The sequence below is a fragment of the Bombina bombina genome, chromosome 5, assembly GCF_027579735.1.
Source record: "Bombina bombina isolate aBomBom1 chromosome 5, aBomBom1.pri, whole genome shotgun sequence".
NCBI lineage: Eukaryota > Metazoa > Chordata > Amphibia > Anura > Bombinatoridae > Bombina > Bombina bombina.
In genome coordinates this window covers 748,015,520-748,038,222 of record NC_069503.1, presented here as the reverse complement: position 1 = coordinate 748,038,222, position 22,703 = coordinate 748,015,520, and the positions used below count along the sequence as shown (strand labels likewise).

Here is a 22,703-nt window from a genome sequence, read left to right as displayed (position 1 = left end):
GGTTGTATGTCCCAGACACCATAAAACATTTAAATAAGGTAGATATTTTGTTAAACAAATATGTATTGGGTAATATTTTTATGTTTATATTTCCATTATGGAAACATAAAAAGTTCATGTTAAGTCGTTTCACTATATTCTACAACCTGATTCCTTTGTGCACAATTTAGACCGTTTTCCCATTTTATCAACCAATTCATTTAATCACTAAGTTTTTGTTGTGTACAGAATGTTGACAGAAATAATTACCAAGCGGGGTTATGAATTGTTTTTAGAGTTTTATTAAAGGGACAGGAAACCCAGAATTTTTTTTCTTGCATGATTCAGCTAGAGAATACAATTTTAAACAACTTTCCAATTTACTTCTATTATTTAATTTGCTTTGCTCTCTTGGTATATCTTGTTGAAAAGCAAAGCTAGGTAGACACAGCACCTGGGTGCTATTTGCTGATTGGTCGCTTTATATGTGCAGCTGTGCTTACCTAGCTATGCTCTTCAACAAAGGATACCCAAATAATGAAGCAAATGAAATAAAAGAAGTAAATTGAAAAGATATTTAAAATTGTATGCTCTATCTGAATCATAAAGAACAAATTTGAGTTATCTGTCCCTTTGATGCATGGTCCCTCATAAAACTCAGCTAGGGCATTGGATGGGAATTTAGCATATATACAGTTTCATAATCCTCATGTAGGAACATTTCTGGCCCTTTACATTTGGTCATCACTATCCATTTTTTTTAAAAAGAATCAATCTCTTGTGTTCCACATAATATTTTTTTATTAATAAAATATTTGTATTCTTATGATTTTTGTTTTTTAGATTGTATCTTTGTTTTAATATAGTGATCTGTTTTGACAGTGTTTTATATTTTCAGGCTTTGTGCTGTATAGTTGCCTCAGTGCAGTGCTTGGAAGCTGTTACAATACATTTTAATCACTGAGCGAGGAGCTGAATGTCTTAAGAGAAATATTCAATAGAAAAAAATGCATTCTCATAGCACTTGCATATAGAAAATGACAAATGTTCTTTTAGGTAATAACTGACTAAAACCACAACCTTTATTTACTCCATATGAAAAGCACACTTTTAAAATCGCAACAAAAAATTAAATGTAAAAATGTATAGAAGGAATATAAAGGAAAAAATTAAAATCATGTACTTTAATGTCCCTTTAAATTAATTGGACAGATATCTAAACACTTTGAGACGTTAATATAAAATGATAAATCGTATATATAAAAAAACAACTTTGCAATATAATTAATTTATTTTGTCCCATTTCCTTGTAATTCATTTCTGAAATAGTGAGCTTTTCAATTCCTGTTAGAAATGTAAGTGCAGAACACTGCTATATTCCACACAGTACACCCCAGAATTGTTAAAAATGAAATAGTCAAATGCTAATTGATGTAAGTAGGTTAAAAAAAAACCTCTTCCTCTTATTAAACAATAAATACACTTTCAGAATTGAGATATAGGGGCCACTTACTATTATTACCCACAAATCACACATTAATTAAAAGCACAGTGCAAAAAACTCAACAGTGTATTTTGGACAAAGGAATTTAAAACCTTTTTCAAAATATCGAAAATCACAATCTGAATTTCCTCACAAAAGAAAAAAGAATTGCCCTATCTATACACACAAATGCTTGACACGAGTTTTGCACACTATTGTTTGAAAAACCTACATTTAACAGTGAGGGAATTAATTTAAATCACATTTTGTAAAATACAGTTTTAAAACCCTAGATTTCTCTTTGTCCAAATTAATTTTATGTTTCATCACTGATAGGCCATGGCTAGGGGTATTTTTATGTCACAAAAAGTAAATCAATGATCATTATGCTGACACAAATCTAAGTAATTTTACTAAAATTGTTATTATTCATTTAATATCTGTTTTATTTTCTTCTCCCAGCTCGGATGCTAAAGCATTTTATGCGAACTAGCCCCATGTAAAAAAGTTGTTAATGTGAAACACAAGGTTTCAGACACACCGCAGATATTTAGAAATGTAAATAATAAGTTAAAATTGTAACACATTTCAGGCTTCCAAACGCAGCATATTTTATCCACTTCTCAGATCTGTTTTATAAACGATTATGTTCTGAAATACTGCTCGCATATTTGTTATGTCCTGGTTGCAATATATTTTTGTTTAATAAAAATTAGCAACAGTAATGTCTACGTATTATTACAATGCAAACAAGCAGTTTAATAAAACTGAAATACTTATAAATACATTTTGATTTTCTGATTTCTTACAAAATGAATTAAATATTTACAGTTCTTGTAGTTTAAGCCTTCTGGCCTTATAATAATATGAATGTTTTTAAATATTCTGATACCTTTATATTTCTATATTTATGTCAATATTACATATAATAGACTTGTGTCTAATACACAGTGCAAATTTTATTTTTTTAAATTGGATAGAAATAAGTTTTATAATAAATTGCAGCAGTTGAAAATTAGCTGCAGAGAAAAAAGTTTTTAAAATTTCTCTTGAATAAATTTGTTTCTTTCATACGCGCACTACTGAATGTCTTACATTAAAGAGTCCCTGCTTTGCAGATCAGGAAAGGCTAGGTGGTTGGGTTGAAAAAAATCCCAGAGAGCCAGTCATCAATCAATATACTGCTGCTTTGCAGTGCTGCTCCATATTTGATTCTTCACTTCTCTCTGGCTGCACTGCTTTAAGAAAAACTTATACACTGTAGCCAGAGCACAGCACTAGTTGAAGAAAACAACATGTTGCGGAGCAGAGCTGCAAATTGAAAGTTCCTGCATGTGCTCCGTTGTCTCTGCATTTTCTCAAATCACTTCTCAGATCACAGCATGATCTTCCTTTGGACACAGTACTATGCTTATTAAATGTATTTAATGTTTAATGTCCCTTTAGGGCAAGGAAACTAAGATTACATTGGATCTGCTTCTTTACTGCATTTATTTTAACTTGTGCAAATCCCTTAGTACAACCGGGGAAAACACTACTCTTGCAATTTAATATTTAGAAAATCTAAGTTTTGTTTCTTTCCCCACACTAATCATCCTTTAAATTCTGTAAATGTGCATACGTTGTCTGGCCATTCATATCGGCCACAGAAGTTACTGTGAATTCAGTTTACAGGCAAGTATGACTGGCACCTTAGAAGATCCCTTTGTAAGAAAAAATAATAATTCATTTAAGTTTATACCACTAGTGCTTACCTTAGGAAAAAAATGGTGATTGACAGCTTTCTCATGAACTAGTATTTTACTACTTCATCTCCTCCACACACTCACTAACCTTATGTTTTCTTTAGGTGCATTATACATTTTGCTGCTCATTACAAGCAAAAAGTGTTTGTAATAGCAATCAGGATACCATATTATTTACTATACTAGAATTCAGCAATATGTGTTTGCACAATAACTCGCAAGTAGCAGGTTACCTTTCAGCACCATTAGCCTGTAAGATATGAATATGTCATAAATAAAATTGTAAGAATGTGCATATGAAAATCTATTTAGTTGAATTGTGGTAATTAGAAATTCATTTGAACCTGTTGGTTAAACAAATCTGTTTAAGAAATTATAATTCACTGAGCAGAATCAGTGCTCACGGGACATGTGTGAACTACGATACCATACTTGTTCATACCACATCAATAATGACAGGGTTGTGGTTGGCTAGGGTATTTTTATTCAGGCTCTTTGTATATTTACAAATATACGATTTATCAAGCTGAGGCAGACAGGGGCGCACATACTCGTCCATTTCCGCTGCAGCTCTCCTCTGGCGGGCTGAATTCCCTTTGCAGAATTCAACATTGCACACAAGCGCTATTTTGCGCTCACGTGCAATCCCGCTCCCCTGCCCACACACAACCAATCACACGCGGGCAGAAGCTGTCAATCTCCCCGGTCGGACTAGACCGCGGAGATTGAATTTCGCCAGCTGGGTGCCCAGTGCAGCGGTAATTCTAATGTCCCAAAACCACTAAGTACTTATCAAGAAGCAACGTGAGAAAGTAGCAGTGGACAGCTTCAACAGCAAGTTTACTTGGCACCCAGAACCTCTGCAGCCACAGGAGCAACTCTCATAAGGTGCAGTTGTAAGCAGGGAAGCTGTATCTTAAGGAGGTGTGGATTAGAAGCAGACTCCATGTCAGCAAGGGAGGTATGCTGTATGCGCTCCGCTGATCCCTATAACAAGCAGCCTGAGACACAACCTGAGTGAGTACTAAATATGAGCTCCGTTACAAGTGACCATATGGAGGAAACACAGCAATTTTCATCTAGAAAGGATTGTACCTTAATCGCTGTTCACTGCTTCACAAAGGGGATAGCCATTATATATTATATTCACAGTTCAATTTTGGATTTCAAAATTTTTGGACTTTATTTTTTCTGGGACTATTTGATTAATCCTCAGATGGTATAAATTGAAGGGGCCCCTTGTAATAATAACTAGTGTTGTTTCATTACAAACACACTCATTGCTGCTGGGTTTTGTAACAATTTTTGCATTTAGCATTAAATTGATGTTTAGTTTGTAGCAAACCATTGTGTATTACCATTTTTTGATACAAATCTTACATTTAATGGTTATTTAGGGTTAATGATTTAGTGCTGGAAAGGGCCATCTTTTCCGCATTCCCTTACTTTATCCTTATTCCAACTGATTCTTTATATCTCCTTTCTTTTTCTAACTTTTTGGAATTTTATATATATATATATATATATATATATAGAGAGAGAGAGAGAGAGAGAGAGAGAGAGAGATAGCGAGAGAGAGAGAGATAGCGAGAGAGAGATAGCGAGAGAGAGAGAGAGATAGCGAGAGAGAGAGATAGCGAGAAATAGCTTGTATCCTACTGCACCCTTACCTCATATCTGATTGAGGGCATTTCTTGTAAGTGTTTTTTTTGCATTTGCGCATATTTTTAACCTAATAAAACGGTACTTCACTATTCTTTGCGCACTGAGCCACTGGAGGGTCTATGAGTGGTTGCTGATACCTTTTAAACCTTCTGCTGCAGCACCTTAGTGAAGTGAGTCTTCCTTCCCACCTCTGGAAAATCGCCTCTGGATAACAAGTGTGATCTCCACCTGTCTCCTGCATTTGGGCTGTGTTCTTACCTCATAGGATTGAGTTTTTTTTCCTGTAAGTAGGAATTTCACCTACTTTCCACTTATAGCCACATTGTATCTTTCACAGGACACTTTTTTCTGTGACTTTGTGCTTAGTCTTACTAGTGTACCTATAAATTGTATTAATTATTTGCCAGCAGGGGGGTGTCAATCAACCCGATCGTACTCGATCGGGTTGATTTCCGGCGATGTCTGTCCACCTGCTCAGAGCAGGCGGACAGGTTATGGAGTAGCGGTCTTTGTGACGGCTGCTTCATAGCTGCTGTTTCTGGCTAGCCTGCAGGCTCCATTTGGAGCTTGATAAATATGCCCCTTTATATGCAGATTCCCTTCCTTATTACGCATAAGAAGAGAAAACAGGACATTTATAAAAAATATAAAGATAGAGGACCATTTCCCCAAAACACTTCTAGAAACTCGTTAATATTATTCTTACCTCTATCCCCTTCTGAGCCTCCTTGAACGCAGAATCAGGGGTGGTGACTCCTGTGGCTGTGCAATGTCTTGTAGATCTAGAGCAGGGGCAGGGCTAGCCATTTCCAGAGTCCAGTGGTAGTTCTGTTACTTGCTGAGTTGCCGACAACAAACAGGCGACCTTTTGTAGAATGAAGATTCTGGTTCAGGGGTACAAGGATCCGCCAACCCTCCTGCTATATCCTATCCCCAGCCAGAAAGAAACATGCTCAGAGTCCCCTCTAAACCTATCCCCAGCCAGAAAGAAGCATGAGTCTCCTCTAAACAGCTGCTCAAATTAAAGTGGCCTACAGGTACTCAGTGTGGGCGGGGCTAAGAGAATACAGTTAGAAGCGGCGCATGAACGGTTTGTGAACTCGCACATCCCTCACAACTCAACTGTGCTCTCCAAACACTGCAGCTGCCCCTGCCGGCCCACCGGGATTTTTCCCGGTATCCCGGCGGCCCAATCCGGCCCTGGTGCTCATAAAACTGATACACTTGAACTGAAATTGATTGTCTGTCTTGTAAATAATTACATATCATGACAATCATGACTTTATTGCTGTTCTGTTTATACTCCTACCCATATCAATAACTTTAACCTTAATAAGCTAAGGGCTACAGAAAAGTCAAAGTGATAGTAAATTTTAGACTTTAAAGGAATAGTATAGTCAAAATTAAACTTTTATGATTCAGATAGAGCATGCAATTTTAAGCAACTTTCTAATTTACTCCTATTATCAATTATTTATTTGTTCTCTTGCTATCTTTATTTGAATGTAAGCCTAGGAGCCGGCCCATTTTTGGTTCAGCACATGGGTAGCACTTGCTGATTGGTGGCTACATTTAGACACCAATCAGAAAGTGCTACCCATGTGCTGAACCAAAAATGGGACGGCTCTTATGCTTACATCCTTGCTTTTTCAAATAAAGATAGCAAGAGAACAAATAAAATTTGCGAAAAGGAGTAAATTAGAAAGTTGCATAAAATTGCATGCTCTATCTGAATTATTAAAGTTTAATTTTGACTACACTATTCCTTTAGGAATGTTTCAATTAAAAATGAGTGTCCAAGCAAAACCGCATCATTACTATTTTTTTAAAAGTGTGTATATATATATATATATATATATATATATATATATATATATATATTGTATAATAAGATTTACAATCCTACTTGGTATCTTCTGTTCCTCTGCCCCCCTTCATTTCCTCTTTCGTGCTGGGCTGTGACATAGAGAGCAAAACAACCCACTTTCTATATAGGTTTCCTTAGTGATTTGAAAGAGACTTCTGGAGTGTCACATGACACACACACACACACACACTAATTGGATGTTCATTGGAATTGTCTTATTTTAAAAAAAAAGTTAATTCCAGTGGGCCGGCCCTTTTCTTGCATGAATTTTAAAAAAAAGGTACACTTTGGGGCCTATTTATCAAGCTCCGTATGGAGCTTGATGTCCCGTGTCTAAAGACCGCTGCTCCATCACCTGTCCGCCTTCTCTGAGGCGGAGGACAGACAGACATTGACGAAAATCAACCCGATCCAATACGATTGGGTTGATTGACACCCCCTGCTAGCGCAAAAAATTGCAGGGGGCGGTATTGCACCAGCAGTTCACCAGAACTGCTGGTGCAATGATAAATGCCGACAGCGTATGCTGTCGGCATTTATCGATGTGCGGCGGGCAGGATTCGCTATAGCGGATCTAGTCTGTCCGCACCATGCTAAATTGACTCCATATACTTTTTTAATGGCAAAGATTACATATATGGTATTTGATTATCTAACGTTTACCTCTTAAATTAATTGAGAAGACTAACAATTTGAGATTGTTTATATAAAATGTTTGGTTATGCATCGTAAAACTTCTTTGCAACATTTTTTATTATTTGTTAAATTTTTATGTTATTTAGCTAAAAAAAATTGTGACTTTTCTAATTCTCTGAGCTGGAAATACACATTGCAGACTTACCCTGTTACATATCTTTCACAAATTGGCTATAGTGGATAACAACTGCAAAACAATGCACTTTATACTAACATTCTGACTGTGTGATTGTGTGTGTGTGTGTATATATATATTTATTTATATATATATATAGTATGCAGAAGTCAAGGCTAGATGCGCACACACACACACACACACTTATGTGAGTTTATGTCTAGTGACATTTTTTAACATGTTGGTGGTTCTTTTTCCATCTCTAGGCAAGACAAACACTGTGAATCAACTACATTATTATTTTTTTTGTCTGTGTCCTCTCAAATGTCCTCGGTGTTCACTAGTCCGTTCTACCTTTGCAGTGCAAACCAGCTGTAAACCGAAGCAGGTCTTCCAGTATAAGTCTTACTGTTGAGAGTGCTTTAGAAAGCTTTGATTTCCTGAACACCTCTGACTTTGATGATGAGGATGATATTGATGATGATGGTGTTATGATTTGTAATGGTGGAGGTGCAGACTCAGTGTTTTCAGACACTGAGGGAGAGAAGCCCAGGTAAGTTTTACTCATTGAAGATTTTCAATAATAATAAAAATTCCTGGTGCACACACCATTCAAGGAAGAAGAAATCTAAAAATCTGTACCATTGATCCATGGTGCAATGCTACACCATAGACCCGTTTGTTTTTCCCCCAGAATCGATGGAAATTTGGTTTTAATTTTCCGTTTATTTTGGCCATGTTTTATTACAATAAACAAGTATACTTGAAAAAAACAAATATATTGATTTGTTGTGCTTAAATTAAATATGCGTAGTCTTCATCAAATTTTATTATCTTCCTTGAAAAAGTATGGACCTGGTTTTTAGTGGTGTTACTAATGCTTTCCGTGTTTTTTCCTTTTCTGTCTCTCTTTTTTAGCTCGTTGAGTCTTTGCAGTGGAATAAACATGTCAGTAATATTAACAAAGGGCCAGATTTTAGTCGTTTAGTGTAGGTGTTTCCTTTGCATGTAAAAGTTGTGTGTATCGCATTGTTTGTGTTTTCTTTGTTTTGTTCCTGGCCCTTGTAGTTTTGTTGTCTGTTAACTGTGTTTTCTTGTAAACATCTGTGATCTATTATTTATTGTTTCATGTACCATTTTAAACTGTCAAACTTCTAGCAGAATTTAAACAACCATCAAACCCAAAACATTTTGTGATTCTTTCGTATCCTTTATTGATGGAGCAGCAATGCACTACTGAGAGCTAGCTAAACACATCTAGCATCTAGTGAGCCAATAGCAAGAGGCATATATATATATATATATATATGTGTGTGTGTATGTATATATATATATATATATATATATATATATATGCACCTAGGTCCCTGTAGTGCATTGCTGCTAAACCTACCTAGGTATATTTTTCAACAAATGATACTAGGAGAATGAAGCAAATTAGATAATATACATACATATTTAGATATGTATCTCTATGCTAAAGTCCTTTGCCTGCCTTTTTTTCTAAGACTTGAGCCCTTAGAAGGTTTTTGTGCAATACTTTGAGTGTATCTGTACTTTTAAATGTATTTTTGATGTGTTTTGTGACACCTTTTTGTATTGCGAAACAGTTAACTAGAGCTCTGAAGTTGCGCTATCCCAACGAGCATTACATTCCATTTTTCGCTTGAGAGGCTTTTTACATTTAAACATTTATTTTGCATGCAGGTCTTTTACAACAGAGAGCTTAATTTCTACTGCATATATAAATACTAACTTCATTGTTCCTACGTGCACTGCAGTTTGTCTATTATGTTAGTGTGATTACTTAGATCAGTACTCTTTCATATCAAGCCCTAACTGACCACCACAGAACAGATACTATAAGCATACTAATGCTTTACAGTTGGATATATCGTTGGAGAGCTCTGAAATGGCAAAACTCTGTAGTTCCTTAGCATACATTTATCTTTGTGCAGATTCCTGTTTCAGTGTGCTGCTTCTTTCTGATCATTAGAATGCATTTTTTAAAGTATTTTAATTCTTGTGCCATTTACATTCTCTTATATTCTGAATCAAAGTAGTTGTTACAACTCTTATATTTCAATATAATCAAATTGAATAGAATATAATCCATATTAAACATGAGTTTGATATTCTGCTGGGTGTGTCTATTGGAAACTACATTGGAATACAGCGGAGCAGTTGTGGTAGGAAAAACCTTGTGTAAGTTTCTCACGGTCTTGCATTACATATCAGCAACACTATTCAAATATCACTTAAATACATATAGACATTGTTAATACTATTGACTGATGTCTATCTCTTACAACACAAAAATACATATTAACCAATTATTTAAGTGTTTTGATCCTAAATGACAGAAAATAAATGTAGAAATTTAAATATAAAAGATGTCACTGACACATTTCACATTTTGGTTATCAGAACTCAGAATTTCCATTTGTGTTGTTTGTGTATATGTTCAACATCTTATTACCAGGAATTTGCACCTCTTTTTTTATCATCAAACTTCTCTCTAAACATGATCAATAATATTCATAGAAAGGCATTTTACCATACTACAAACCTAAAAACATTTAAAACAAACATTACTTCTATACCTAATGCATGCTTTAAAACAATTAACCATCCCCTGTTAACTTGGATAAATGCCAAAAACACATGCAATTTGAGATTATTTACTAGTGTTTATGTATCAGTGACAGTGTTTGCATACCATACATTACTTTTATTTGTAGCAGCCTTTGAACTGTTGAATGACATTCTTTAACAAGTTTAATTAAATTACTAAGCCTCAGAGAAAAGTTGTGGGTCCAAACATTTAGCAAATAGTAGTATTTTGTTTGTAAATGTCTCCGAAGCCATGGTGAAATGCTTTTTTCTTAGAATACCTGGGTAAAATAGACTTAAAAGCTAATCAACTATACAGCTCCTGTTTCTCTGGTTTTACTATTTATAGGTATGTGTTTAAGTAAAATTAACATTTTTGGTTCATTCTATAAACTACTGACATTTCTCCCAAATTACAAATAAAAATATTGTCATTTAGAGAATTTATTTGCAAAAACTTGAAAACTGGTCAAAATACAAAATAAAAGATGGTGTTTTCAGAAATCAATATTTGGTAGAATAACCCCGATTTTCAATCATAACTTTCATGATTCTTGTCATTCACTCAGACAGTCTTTCGCATTGTTGTTGGGTGACTTTATGCCACTCCTAGCGTAACATTTCTAGTAGCTTGGTTTTGTTTGTTGGCTTGTGACCATCCATCTTCCTCCTGATCACATTACAGAGGTTTTCAACGGGGTTCAGGTCTGGAAATTGGGCTGACCATGACAGAGTCTTGATCTAGTGGTCCTCCATTCACACATTGCTGTGTGGCATGGAGCATTGTCCTGCTGGAAAATTCTTAGAGTTAGAGAACACCGTCAGGGCAGAAGGAAGCAAGTTTTCTTTCAGGATAACCTTGTACGTGGCTTAATTCATGGGTCCTTCAAAAATATAAATCTGCCCAATTCCAGCCTTGCTGAAGCACCACTAGATTATCACCAGTCCTCCACTAAATGTTATAGTGGTTTCAAGACACTGTGGTTTGTAGGCCTTATCAGGTCTCTGTCTAACCATTAGACAACAAGGTGTTGAGCAAAGCTCATCAGAGAATATGACCTGGAATCATGCAGATATATCTTTATCACAGCAGGTCAACAAGGTGTGGATGGAAGACAACCAGATCAAGACCCTGTCATGACCAGCCCATTCTCCAGTCCTGAACCCCAATGAAAACTTCTGGAATGTGATTAAGAGGAAGATGTATGGTCACAAGCCATCAAACAAAGCCAAGCTGCTTGAATTTTGGAGCCAGGAGGGGTATAAATTCACACAACAGCAATGTGAAGGACTGGTGGAGAACATACCAAGACACATGAAAGCTGTGATTGAAAAGCAAGGTTATTCCACCAAATATTGATTTCTGAACTCTTGCTAAGTTAAAACATTAGTATTGTGTTTAAAAATTAATTTGAACTTGTTTTCTTTGCATTAGTCAAGGACTGAAAACACTGCATCTTTTTGTTATTTTGACCAGTTGTCATTTTCTGCAAATAAATGCTCTAAATGACAATATTTTTATTTGGAACTTGGGACAAATGTCAGTAGCTGATTGAATAAAATTATCATTTTTGTTTTATTCTAACACATACCAATAAATAGTAAAACCAGAGAAACTAATAATTTTCCAGTAGTCTCTTAATTTTTTCCAGAGCTGTATATCTAGCTGTGATGGCTGAATATTAGCAGCAAGGACCAATATGAATCATTTGGATAAGGGCAGTGGTGGGAATATATTGCACCTTGATATGCATGCAACTTGCATCGTCATCCATTGTGGTGTTAGTCATGAAAAACCTAGTGATATACATAGCAAGCTGCCTCCTTTCTAATAAGTGTTTGTTAACAGTTACAGAGCTGAACACCGAGAAGCCAGAGGGCACCTAAGTGAGGCTTTAACGGAGGATACAGGGGTTGGTACCAGTGTTGCAAGCAGCCCCCTGCCTCTTACTACCGGAAACGAAAGCCTTGATATCACATTGGTTAGACATTTACAGTACTGTACTGAGCTGCTTCAGGTATGATGACTAAGGATAGTTAATATAATTTAGAAATGCAGAATGGTTTTACTCCCTAAAAGCCTTGTTTACCACCATTTTAACCTACTGTTTCATGAAAACCCCTTAGCAATATAATTAGTTATTTCCTGGAAAACACTTTTGTGCCACAAATCAAAATACTAGCCAATATCAACATAAGCTGACGTATAAACTCCCAAATATAAGGATTGAACAAGCATCATGATAGTAACCCGGCACTGGAGCTAATCTGAATAGTTTCCTGTTGTAAAAAAGTATAACAACCAAAATGCATGATGATTACCTGCAACAAATCTGTGATTAATGCTAAAAATAATTCCACAAACATACTTACCAATTGGCTAAGCCAGTTTGCATACCATGCATAATGATAGTGAGCACCAGTCCACTTGCTTTCTTACTAAATCCCATCAAAATTAAAACTTTATAATAGTGAAGTTTCATTAAACTTCTGATGATATATTATAGGGCAGATTTTAGGTGTTATGAAAGAGTATTAAATGTCGATCTTGCATATCTTAGAATAGTAAATCTAAATGCCCCCTAATATCAACCTGTTTTTTCAATGTATACAGTATGAAGACTTTGTAAGTAAATGTAATACAAATAAATAAATGGATGATGTATGGCAGGGAATCGTAAGCATATTTTTAAGAAGGTATTAATGCATAAAATTTTTATAGAACAATAATTAAATTGCATTTTAGTAATCAATTGTTCTGTGCTTATGACATATCAGTGAATCTGATTATTTACCTGCCGTTACAATAAAGAGGCTGCAGTTCTTAATAATTAAATTGAATTTGAATTGTTAGCTTACTCATTTAATCAGCCGATTTTTCTACCTATTTTAAAATTAGGCTTACTTAGACATCCTTTAAAATGAATGGGTTCAATATTTGTTTCAATAAAGAAGTATTAAATTGTAGTTTCAAAAGAAAAAAAAAATTAACAAATATTACAATTTCCATCTTGCTCGCCTAAGAATCCTCAATTTTCAACTGTTTTTGTATATTTTCCATTTCTTTGTTTCTTAAAGCAAATTATATTGTCAAGTCATATAGTATTTGTACTGAAAGATTATCTAAAGAAGTTACAGAAGCAAAGCCATATTATAAAGAAACTGTCTGTAATCGCTAGAGAAAATATGGGGAACATGAATTCTGTTCTAGAAGGTAAGCGCATTTAGATCATTTTATATCTGGTATGTAACTATTTTCTCACTTTTGAATTGTATACCAGTTGTGAATGCCACTTGTTTGTAGCATATATATATATATATATATAGATATATATATATATATATATATATATATACATACTAACAATCACTGGCCACGTTTTTAGGTACACCTGTTCAATTGCTTGGTAACACAAATTGCTAATCAGCCAATCACATGGCAGCAACTCAATGCATTTAGGCATCTAGACATTGTGAAGACGACATGTTGAAGTTCAAACCGAGCATCAGAATGGGGAAGAAAGGGTTTAAGATTTAAGTGACTTTGAACATGGCATAATTGTTGTTGGTGCCAGACGGGCTGGTCTGAGTATTTCAAAACTGCTGATCTACTGGGATTTTAACGCACAACCATCTCTAGGGTTTAGAGTGTGTCAATACCATTTCTGAACTCACAACACCTTGAACCTTGAAGCAGATGGGCTACAGCAGCAGAAGACCACACAGGGTGCCACTTGTGTCAGCTAAGAAACTGATCATAGTCCCTTAAGGTAACAGCGGTCATAGTGGTGTATGCAGTGTTCTGCATGATCATACAGCCACTTTTACTGCATACACCACTATGACCGCTGTTGCCTTAAAGGGACACTGAACCCAATTTTTTTTCTTTCTTGATCCAGATAGAGCATGCAATTTTAAGCAACTTTTTAATTTACTCCTATTATCAATTGTTCTTCGTTCTCTTACTATCTTTATTTGAAAAAGAAGGCATCTAAGCTATTTTTTAGTTCAGACCCTGGATAGCACTTGTTTATTGGTCGGTTAAATGAATCCACCAATCAGCAAGAACAACCCAGGTTGTTCACCAAAAATGGGCCTGCATCTAAACTTACATTCTTGCTTTTCAAATAAAGATACCAAAAGAATGAAGAAAATTTGATAATAGGAGTAAATTAGAAAGTTGCTTAAAATTGCATGCTCTTTCTGAATCATGAAAGAAAAAAAATTGGGTTCAGTGTCCCTTTAAGGGACTATGATCTGGGACACTGAACAGGAAGTACTAAACCTACTAGCAGAGTAAACTATACATTGTTATGCTCTTGCAAATGCTATTAGCCATGCCATATGCCTGATGTATATAGATGTTTCTGATGCTGACTTTCCATTTTTCTATGTATTATATTTGGGAATGCGGATCTATTTATTATCCACTGAAGGATGTTTATTTGTACTGATCAGGTGTAAAGTTGATCTATGCGGCCTCTGTTAATAGCTACTTTATAACTAATAATGAATGACAGTTCTGTGTGAAGTTTTCATGCTGTTATGCTATGATCTTTGTTCTCAAACGATAAGTTATGTAAATATCAATCATGATATTTGAGAATGTTAATGGATGACAATACGAAGTGATTAACTGATGTACACCGTATTATCTGTATGCTTATAAGGGTTGGTGATTGTTTGACACATTTCTAATACTATGAATGGTTGGTGTTTTCACTGTTACCAGGGCAACCAAGTTTGGGCGCAATTTTCAAACATTAAGGGGAGGGGCTTATGGTCTTTATATGTTTGCTGTGTTGCACTGTTTGTTAGTCTGAGAAAGGGGAGCAAGTCCCCGCAATGTCACATATTAAAAAATTGTTTCACTGTATTTGAAGTCCAGTGAGTGCGGGTCTTTTTTCTTCATAAATGGAAAGAGTCCACAGCTCCTGGAGAACCTGGCCTCCAGGAAGAGGCAAAGACACCCCAACCAAAGGCTTAAATATTCCTCCCATTCCCCTCATCCCCCAGTCATTCTTTGCCTTTCATCCCAGGAGGTTGGCAGAGAAGTGTCAGAAGTTGTTCTTGTCTCTTATGGAGGGTAGTAATCTTCGACATGGGACGGAAGTTTTAAGTAATCCTGTCAGTCTCTGTGAGGGCTTGGATAAAATCTAGAGTCTGGAGAGGCAGACTCATGTTAACAGCTCCTCAAGCAATCGGCGTTGTCGAACTTTGCTTCGCTGCCTGCTTTCTTCTCTCAAGTCCATGGCGGAGGCGAGGCTACTATCCGTCGCACTTGAAGGGCCGTGTTCCTGTTCCACGGCGTAAATTCCGGTAAGATTGTTTCATTTTACTTCTTCATGAATGTACTGTAACTCATTTGTTCCTGAGAACTCACATGAAAAATAAGGGTCTCAGTGAGACTCCTTTAGTATCTTGGAACCAAGGGTTAATATCTCCTGAGGGGGATTATTGAACAGGGGGGGTTTAATCATGTTTGTTATGTGATTCAACCTGCTTATGTGTAGTGTTAAATGGGCTTGTGGCTTAGAACATAATGGCCTGTTGAAGTGACGCAACCTTACGGTTGGGCGCGCTTTTGTTGGACTGTACGGTTCACCTTGTGACCGAGCGTGTTTACGTTCTGGTCTCCCGTTTCCGCATTCCTGACTGTGTGGCGACGGAAAATTCTAGTCCACTGGTGTCTGGTACATAGATGGTGGTAAGTCCCCCAGCCATTGTGGGTGTCAGGTGCCGTTTAAATTGTTTTATATATAGTCCATTTTTTGGTATCCTTGATCCAGTTATGGAGGATAGTGATGTTGAGTTTGGTGCAAATTGGCCCCATTGACTCAGGTCAGTCAGTTATGTTCTTTAGGCCGTCCTAGAGCACCTTGTTCTTCGGGCTCGGGGATTCAAGAGACTGCTGAGCCATCCGCCTTGGGGAACCCTGTCCTCCAGGAGGCGAGTTCCCCACCGCTTCCTACTGCTACACATGCGGGTAACCCAAGTTATGCGTTTCCCTCCTCGGAGGGTGGATTGTTCCCCCCGGAGGTTGTGGCACATTTTAGATTTTACATACATGCGCGTCTGCAAAGTCCAGATGTTTATTTGCGATTGTGCTCATGCTCGATTGCCCCAGGTCTCTCGGCCTCTGGAGGGCATGTACAGTTCCCTGTGGGTGTAACTGTTTCTGAGTGTTGTGCCTTTCGTTACAGGCGGGCTCGCCTTAGTGTTTTACTCAGACACATTTTTGAGCTGCTTGGGGACTCTATCCTTCTTGGGTATGGGACTCATCAGTCTCCTCCTTCGAATGGCTCACCTCGTTAGACATGGGGGGATGAAGTAATCTACTTTAAGTCTTGTTATCGAGATCCTTCCCAGTTTTGTTGGAAGAAAGGGGTTTCCGTTAGGCTGGTCCTACGGACCTTCTGTTCTTCTTGGGCGTTAACCTTCTGGTTGCCTGTTATTTAATTTAATCCGGTTAGGATACATTTTATTTTCGATTTCATACTATGTTTCCTGCAGGAACTTAAAAATATCTGGGATCGATACTCGCTGTTTGCTTCTATGAAAGTTGTTTGGGACACGATAGTCCCATGTTTGTCGGTTTTCTCCTCTCTGAGGATTTAGCCAGCTTGGCAGTTATGACCCTGGTGGCAGGCTGGTCCTGATTGGGTTCAGATTGCGGCTTAGTCAGACGTGGCGCCTAATATGCCTTGCTGGTCAGGCGGGGGTGCCGAGTGCTCTTAGCTTTATTTCTCTTGTAAGGTGTATCCAGTCCACGGGTTCATCCATTACTTGTGGGATATTCTCCTTCCCAACAGGAAGTTGCAAGAGGACACCCACAGCAGAGCTGTCTATATAGCTCCTCCCCTAACTGCCACTCCCAGTCATTGTCTTGCAACTCTCGACAAGATAGGAAGTATAAGAGATATGTGGTGACTTAGTGTAGTTTTTACCTTCAATCAAGAGTTTATTATTTTTAAACGGTACTGGCGTCATACTGTTTTACTCCCAGGCAGAAATTAGAAGAAGAATCTACCTGGAGGTTGATGATCTTAGCGGTCCCTATGATCCAGGAGGGTCAATATATGACTACCGTGGACTTAAAGGATGCTTATCTCCACATTCCGATTCACAGAGATCATCATCAGTTCCTCAGGTTCGCCTTCTTAGACAGGCATTACCAGTTTGTGGCTCTTCCCTTCGGGTTAGCCACGGCACCAAGAATCTTTACGAAGGTTCTAGGGTCCCTACTGGCGGTTCTAAGGCCACAGGGCATAGCGGTGGCTCCTTACCTAGACGACATTCTGATACAGGCGTCGACTTTTCAAATCGCCAAGTCCCATACGGACATTGTTTTGGCCTTACTGAGGTCTCACAGGTGGAAGGAGAACGAAGAAAAGAGTTCTCTATCGCCTCTCACAAGAGTTTCCTTCATAGGAACACTGATAGATTCAGTAGAAATGAAATTTTTTCTGACAGAGGTCAGGTTATCAAAGCTTCTAACTTCCTGCCGTGCTCTTCATTCCACTTCTCGGCCGTCAGTGGCTCAGTGTATGGAAGTAATCGGCCTAATGGTAGCGGCAATGGACATAGTTCCGTTTGCCCGCCTACATCTCAGACCACTGCAACTTTGCATGCTCAATCAGTGGAATGGGGACTACACAGATTTGTCCCCTCTGCTAAATCTGGATCAAGAGACCAGGGATTCTCTTCTCTGGTGGTTATCCCGGGTCCATCTGTCCAGGGGAATGAGTTTCCGCAGGCCAGAGTGGACTATAGTGACGACAGATGCCAGCCTTCTGGGCTCGGGCGCAGTCTGGAACTCTCTGAAGGCTCAGGGTTCGTGAACGCAGGAGGAAGCCCTCCTTCCAATAAACATTTTGGAACTGAGAGCGATATTCAATGCTCTTCAGGCTTGGCCTCAACTAGCTGCGGTCAGGTTCATCAGATTTCAGTCGGACAATATTATGACTGTAGCCTATATCAACCATCAGGGGGGAACAAGAAGCCCCCTGGCAATGTTGGAGGTTTCAAAGATAATTCTTTGGGCAGAGGTTCACTCTTGCCATCTCTCAGCTATCCATATCCCAGGAGTAGAGAACTGGGAGGCGGATTTTCTAAGTCGGCAGACTTTTCATCCGGGGGAGTGGGAGCTCCATCCGGAGGTATTTGCCCAGCTGATTCAACTATGGGGCAAACCAGAACTGGATCTGATGGCGTCTCGTCAGAACGCCAAGCTTCCTTGCTACGGGTCCAGGTCAAGGGATCCCCAGGCAGCGCTGATAGATGCTCTAGCAGTGCCCTGGTCCTTCAGCCTGGCTTATGTATTCCCACCATTTCCTCTCCTCCCTCGTCTGATTGCCAAGATCAAGCAGGAGAGGGCTTCGATGATTTTGATAGCACCTGCGTGGCCACGCAGGACTTGGTATGCAGATCTGGTGGACATGTCATCCTTTCCACCATGGACTCTGCCGCTGAGGCAGGACCTTCTACTCCAAGGTCTATTCAAACATCCAAATCTAATTTCTCTGCGGCTGACTGCTTGGAGATTGAACGCTTGATTTTATCAAAACGTGGTTTCTCCGAGTCGGTCATTGATACCTTAATTCAGGCTTGAATACCTGTCACCAGGAAAATCTATCATAAGATATGGTGTAAATATCTTCATTGGTGTGAATCCAAGGGTTACTCATGGAGTAAGGTCAGGATTCCTAGGATATTATCCTTTCTCCAAGAAGGATTGGAAAAGGGATTGTTAGCTAGTTCCTTAAAGGGACAGATTTCTGCTCTGTCTATTCTTCTGCACAAGCGTCTGGCAGATGTTCCAGACGTTCAGGCGTTTTGTCAGGCTTTAGTTAGAATCAAGCCTGTGTTTAAACCTGTTGCTCCGCCATGGAGTTTAAATTTAGTTCTTAAAGTTCTTCAAGGGGTTCCGCTTTGAACCTCTGCATTCCATAGATATCAAGCTTTTATCTTGGAAAGTTCTGTTTTTGGTAGCTATCTCTTGGCTCTAAGAGTTTCAGAGTTATCTGCCTTGCAGTGTGATTCCCCTTATCTGATCTTCCATGCAGATAAGGTAGTTTTGCGTACCAAACCTGGGTTTCTTCCTAAGGTGGTATCTAATAAGAATATCAATCAGGAGATTGTTGTTCCGTCACTGTGTCCTAATCCTTCTTCAAAGAAGGAACGTCTATTACACAATCTTGACATGGTTCGTGCTTTAAAGTTTTATTGACAAGCTACTAAGGATTTTCGTCAAACATCTGCATTGTTTGTTGTCTACTCTGGACAGAGGAGAGGCCAAAAGGCTTCGGCATCTTCTCTTTCTTTTTGGCTGAGAAGCATAATCTGTTTAGCTTTTGAGACTGCTGGCCAGCAGCCTCATGAAAGAATTACAGCTCATTCCACTAGAGCGGTAGCTTCCACATGGGCTTTTAAAAATGAGGCCTCTGTTGAACAGATTTGTAAGGCGGCGACTTGGTCTTCGCTTCATACTTTTTCTAAATTCTACAAATTTGATACTTTTGCTTCCTCAGAGGCTATTTTTGGGAGAAAGGTCTTGCAGGCAGTGGTGCCTTCCGTTTAAGTTCCTGCCTTGTCCCTCCCTTCATCCGTGTCCTAAAGCTTTGGTATTGGTGTCCCACAAGTAATGGATGAACCCGTGGACTGGATACACCTTACAAGAGAAAACAAAATTTATGCTTACCTGATAAATTTCTTTCTCTTGTGGTGTATCCAGTCCACGGCCCGCCCTGTCATTTTAAGGCAGGTGTTTTTTATTTTTAAACTACAATCACCACTGCACTCTATAGTTTCTCCTTTTTTCTTGCTTGTCTTCGGTCGAATGACTGGGAGTGGCAGTTAGGGGAGGAGCTATATAGACAGCTCTGCTGTGGGTGTCATCTTGCAACTTCCTGTTGGGAAGGAGAATAACCCACAAGTAATGAATGAACCCGTGGACTGGATACACCACAAGAGAGAGAAATTTATCAGGTAAGCATAAATTTTGTTTTTAGTTTTCTTGTTTTTTATTTTACAAGTTTCAGCTAAGCATTCTCAAGAGGACTTGCTGGTTCGTGCGGCTCTCGGGATTGTTTCAGTCCTAAATAGCCGCGTCTCTGGTGACTGGGTCAGTGAATTTTGCTGAATCACTTTCTGTTGCTTCCGATACCCTCGGAACCTAAAGTATACTTTTCCACGTGGTGAGAAGATTAGAGGGTTTAGCACCTCTTTTTCCGCCAGTCGGGGCGGTGTTGCTTTAGGAAATTTGTCTTTTTTAGACTTGTTCCTTTAGTGGCTCTCTTCTTCATTGAGACCTCTTGGAGTCGCCTTTGGGGGGACTTAGATTCCCTTCGGGAGTTGGTTGTTCCCTTTTCGGGACATTATCCAGTGAGGTCCCTTCGGACTCCGGTTTGGGGTCCTTTCCTGGTCTTGGGACAGAAGGGGTCCTAGTGGTTTTCCACTCTTATGGTTCAGGTTTTGCCATCCAGGTGGCTCCCAAACCCATGTTTCTCCAACATAGGTGTGTCCGGTCCACGGCGTCATCCTTACTTGTGGGATATTCTCTTCCCCAACAGGAAATGGCAAAGAGTCCGAGCAAAGCTGGTCACATGATCCCTCCTAGGCTCCGCCCACCCCAGTCATTCTCTTTGCCATTGCACAGGCAACATCTCCACGGAGATGGTTAAGAGTTTTTTGGTGTTTAAATGTAGTTTTTATTCTTCAATCAAGTGTTTGTTATTTTAAAATAGTGCTGGTATGTACTATTTACTCTGAAACAGAAAAAAGATGAAGATTTCTGTTTGTAAGAGGAAGATGATTTTAGCAGAAGTTACTAAAATCGATTGCTGTTTCCACACAGGACTGTTGAGATGAAGTAACTTCAGTTGGGGGAAACAGTTGGCAGACTTTTCTGCTTAAGGTATGACTGGCCATATTTCTAACAAGACTATGTAATGCTGGAAGGCTGTCATTTCCCCTTATGGGGACCGGTAAGCCATTTTCTTAGTTAAATAAAAGAATAAAGGGCTTCATAAGGGCTTAAAAAACTGGTAGACATTTTTCTGGGCTAAAACGATTGCTTTGCTAGGCATATTTTGCAGATTCTAACTATTAATGGTTATTATAATCTTGGGGATTGTTTAGAAAAACGGCAGGCACTGTGTTGGACACCTTTTTCAGATGGGGGCCTTTTCTAGTTATAGACAGAGCCTCATTTTCGCGCCACTAATGCGCAGTTGTTTTTGGAGAGCAAGGCATGCAGATGCATGTGTGAGGAGCTAAGAATCACTGAAAAAGCTTATAGAAGGCATCATTTGGTATCGTATTCCCCTCTGGGCTTGGTTGGGTCTCAGCAAAGCATATAGCTGGGACTGTATAGGGGTTAAATGTAAAAACTGCTCCGGTTCCGTTAATTTAAGGGTTAAAGCTCTGAAATTTGGTGTGCAATACTTTTAATGCTTTAAGACACTGTGGTGAAATTTTGGTGAATTTGGTGAACAATTCCTTCATACTTTTTCACATATTCAGTAATAAAGTGTTTTCAGTTTGAAATTTAAAGTGACAGTAACGGTTTTATTTTAAAACGTTTTTTGTGCTTTGTTGACAAGTTTAAGCCTGTTTAACATGTCTGTACCATCAGATAAGCTATGTTCTATATGTATGAAAGCCAAGGTGTCTCCCCATTTAAATTTATGTGATAATTGTGCCATAGTGTCCAAACAAAGTAAGGACAGTAATGCCACAGATAATGATATTGCCCAAGATGATTCCTCAAATGAGGGGAGTAAACATGATACTACATCATCCCCTTCTGTGTCTACACCAGTTTTGCCCACACAAGAGGCCCCTAGTACATCTAGTGCGCCAATTCTTATTACCATGCAACAATTGACGGCTGTAATGGATAACTCTATAGCAAACATTTTATCCAAAATGCCTACTTATCAGAGAAAGCGCGATTGCTCTGTTTTAAACACTGAAGAGCAAGAGGACGCTGATGATAACTGTTCTGACATACCCTCACACCAATCTGAAGGGGCCATGAGGGAGGTTTTGTCTGAGGGAGAAATTTCAGATTCAGGAAAAATTTCTCAACAAGCTGAACCTGATGTTGTGACATTTAAATTTAAATTAGAACATCTCCGCGCACTGCTTAAGGAGGTATTATCTACTCTGGATGATTGTGACAATTTGGTCATTCCAGAGAAATTATGTAAGATGGACAAGTTCCTAGAGGTTCCGGTGCCCCCCGACGCTTTTCCTATACCCAAGCGGGTGGCGGACATAGTAAATAAAGAGTGGGAAAGGCCCGGCATACCTTTTGTCCCCCCCCTATATTTAAGAAATTATTTCCTATAGTCGACCCCAGAAAGGACTTATGGCAGACAGTCCCCAAGGTCGAGGGGGCGGTTTCTACTCTAAGCAAACGCACTACTATTCCTATCGAAGATAGTTGTGCTTTCAAAGATCCTATGGATAAAAAATTAGAGGGTTTGCTTAAAAAGATTTTTGTTCAGCAAGGTTACCTTCTACAACCAATTTCAT

At 38.5% G+C, this 22,703-nt stretch overlaps 1 protein-coding gene across 4 annotated transcripts in view; it reads left to right on the top strand.

The window, feature by feature from the left end:
- The window catches only part of RIPOR2 (RHO family interacting cell polarization regulator 2), a 377,286-nt gene that overhangs the window by 289,004 nt on the left and 65,579 nt on the right, over positions 1-22,703 (top strand). For all 4 annotated transcript variants that reach the window (XM_053714808.1, XM_053714807.1, XM_053714810.1 and 1 more), the window contains 3 exons: positions 7,913-8,103; positions 12,013-12,181; positions 13,242-13,377. In XM_053714808.1, the coding sequence (XP_053570783.1) occupies positions 7,913-8,103; positions 12,013-12,181; positions 13,242-13,377 (496 nt within the window). The remainder of the gene's footprint in view (positions 1-7,912; positions 8,104-12,012; positions 12,182-13,241; positions 13,378-22,703) is intronic.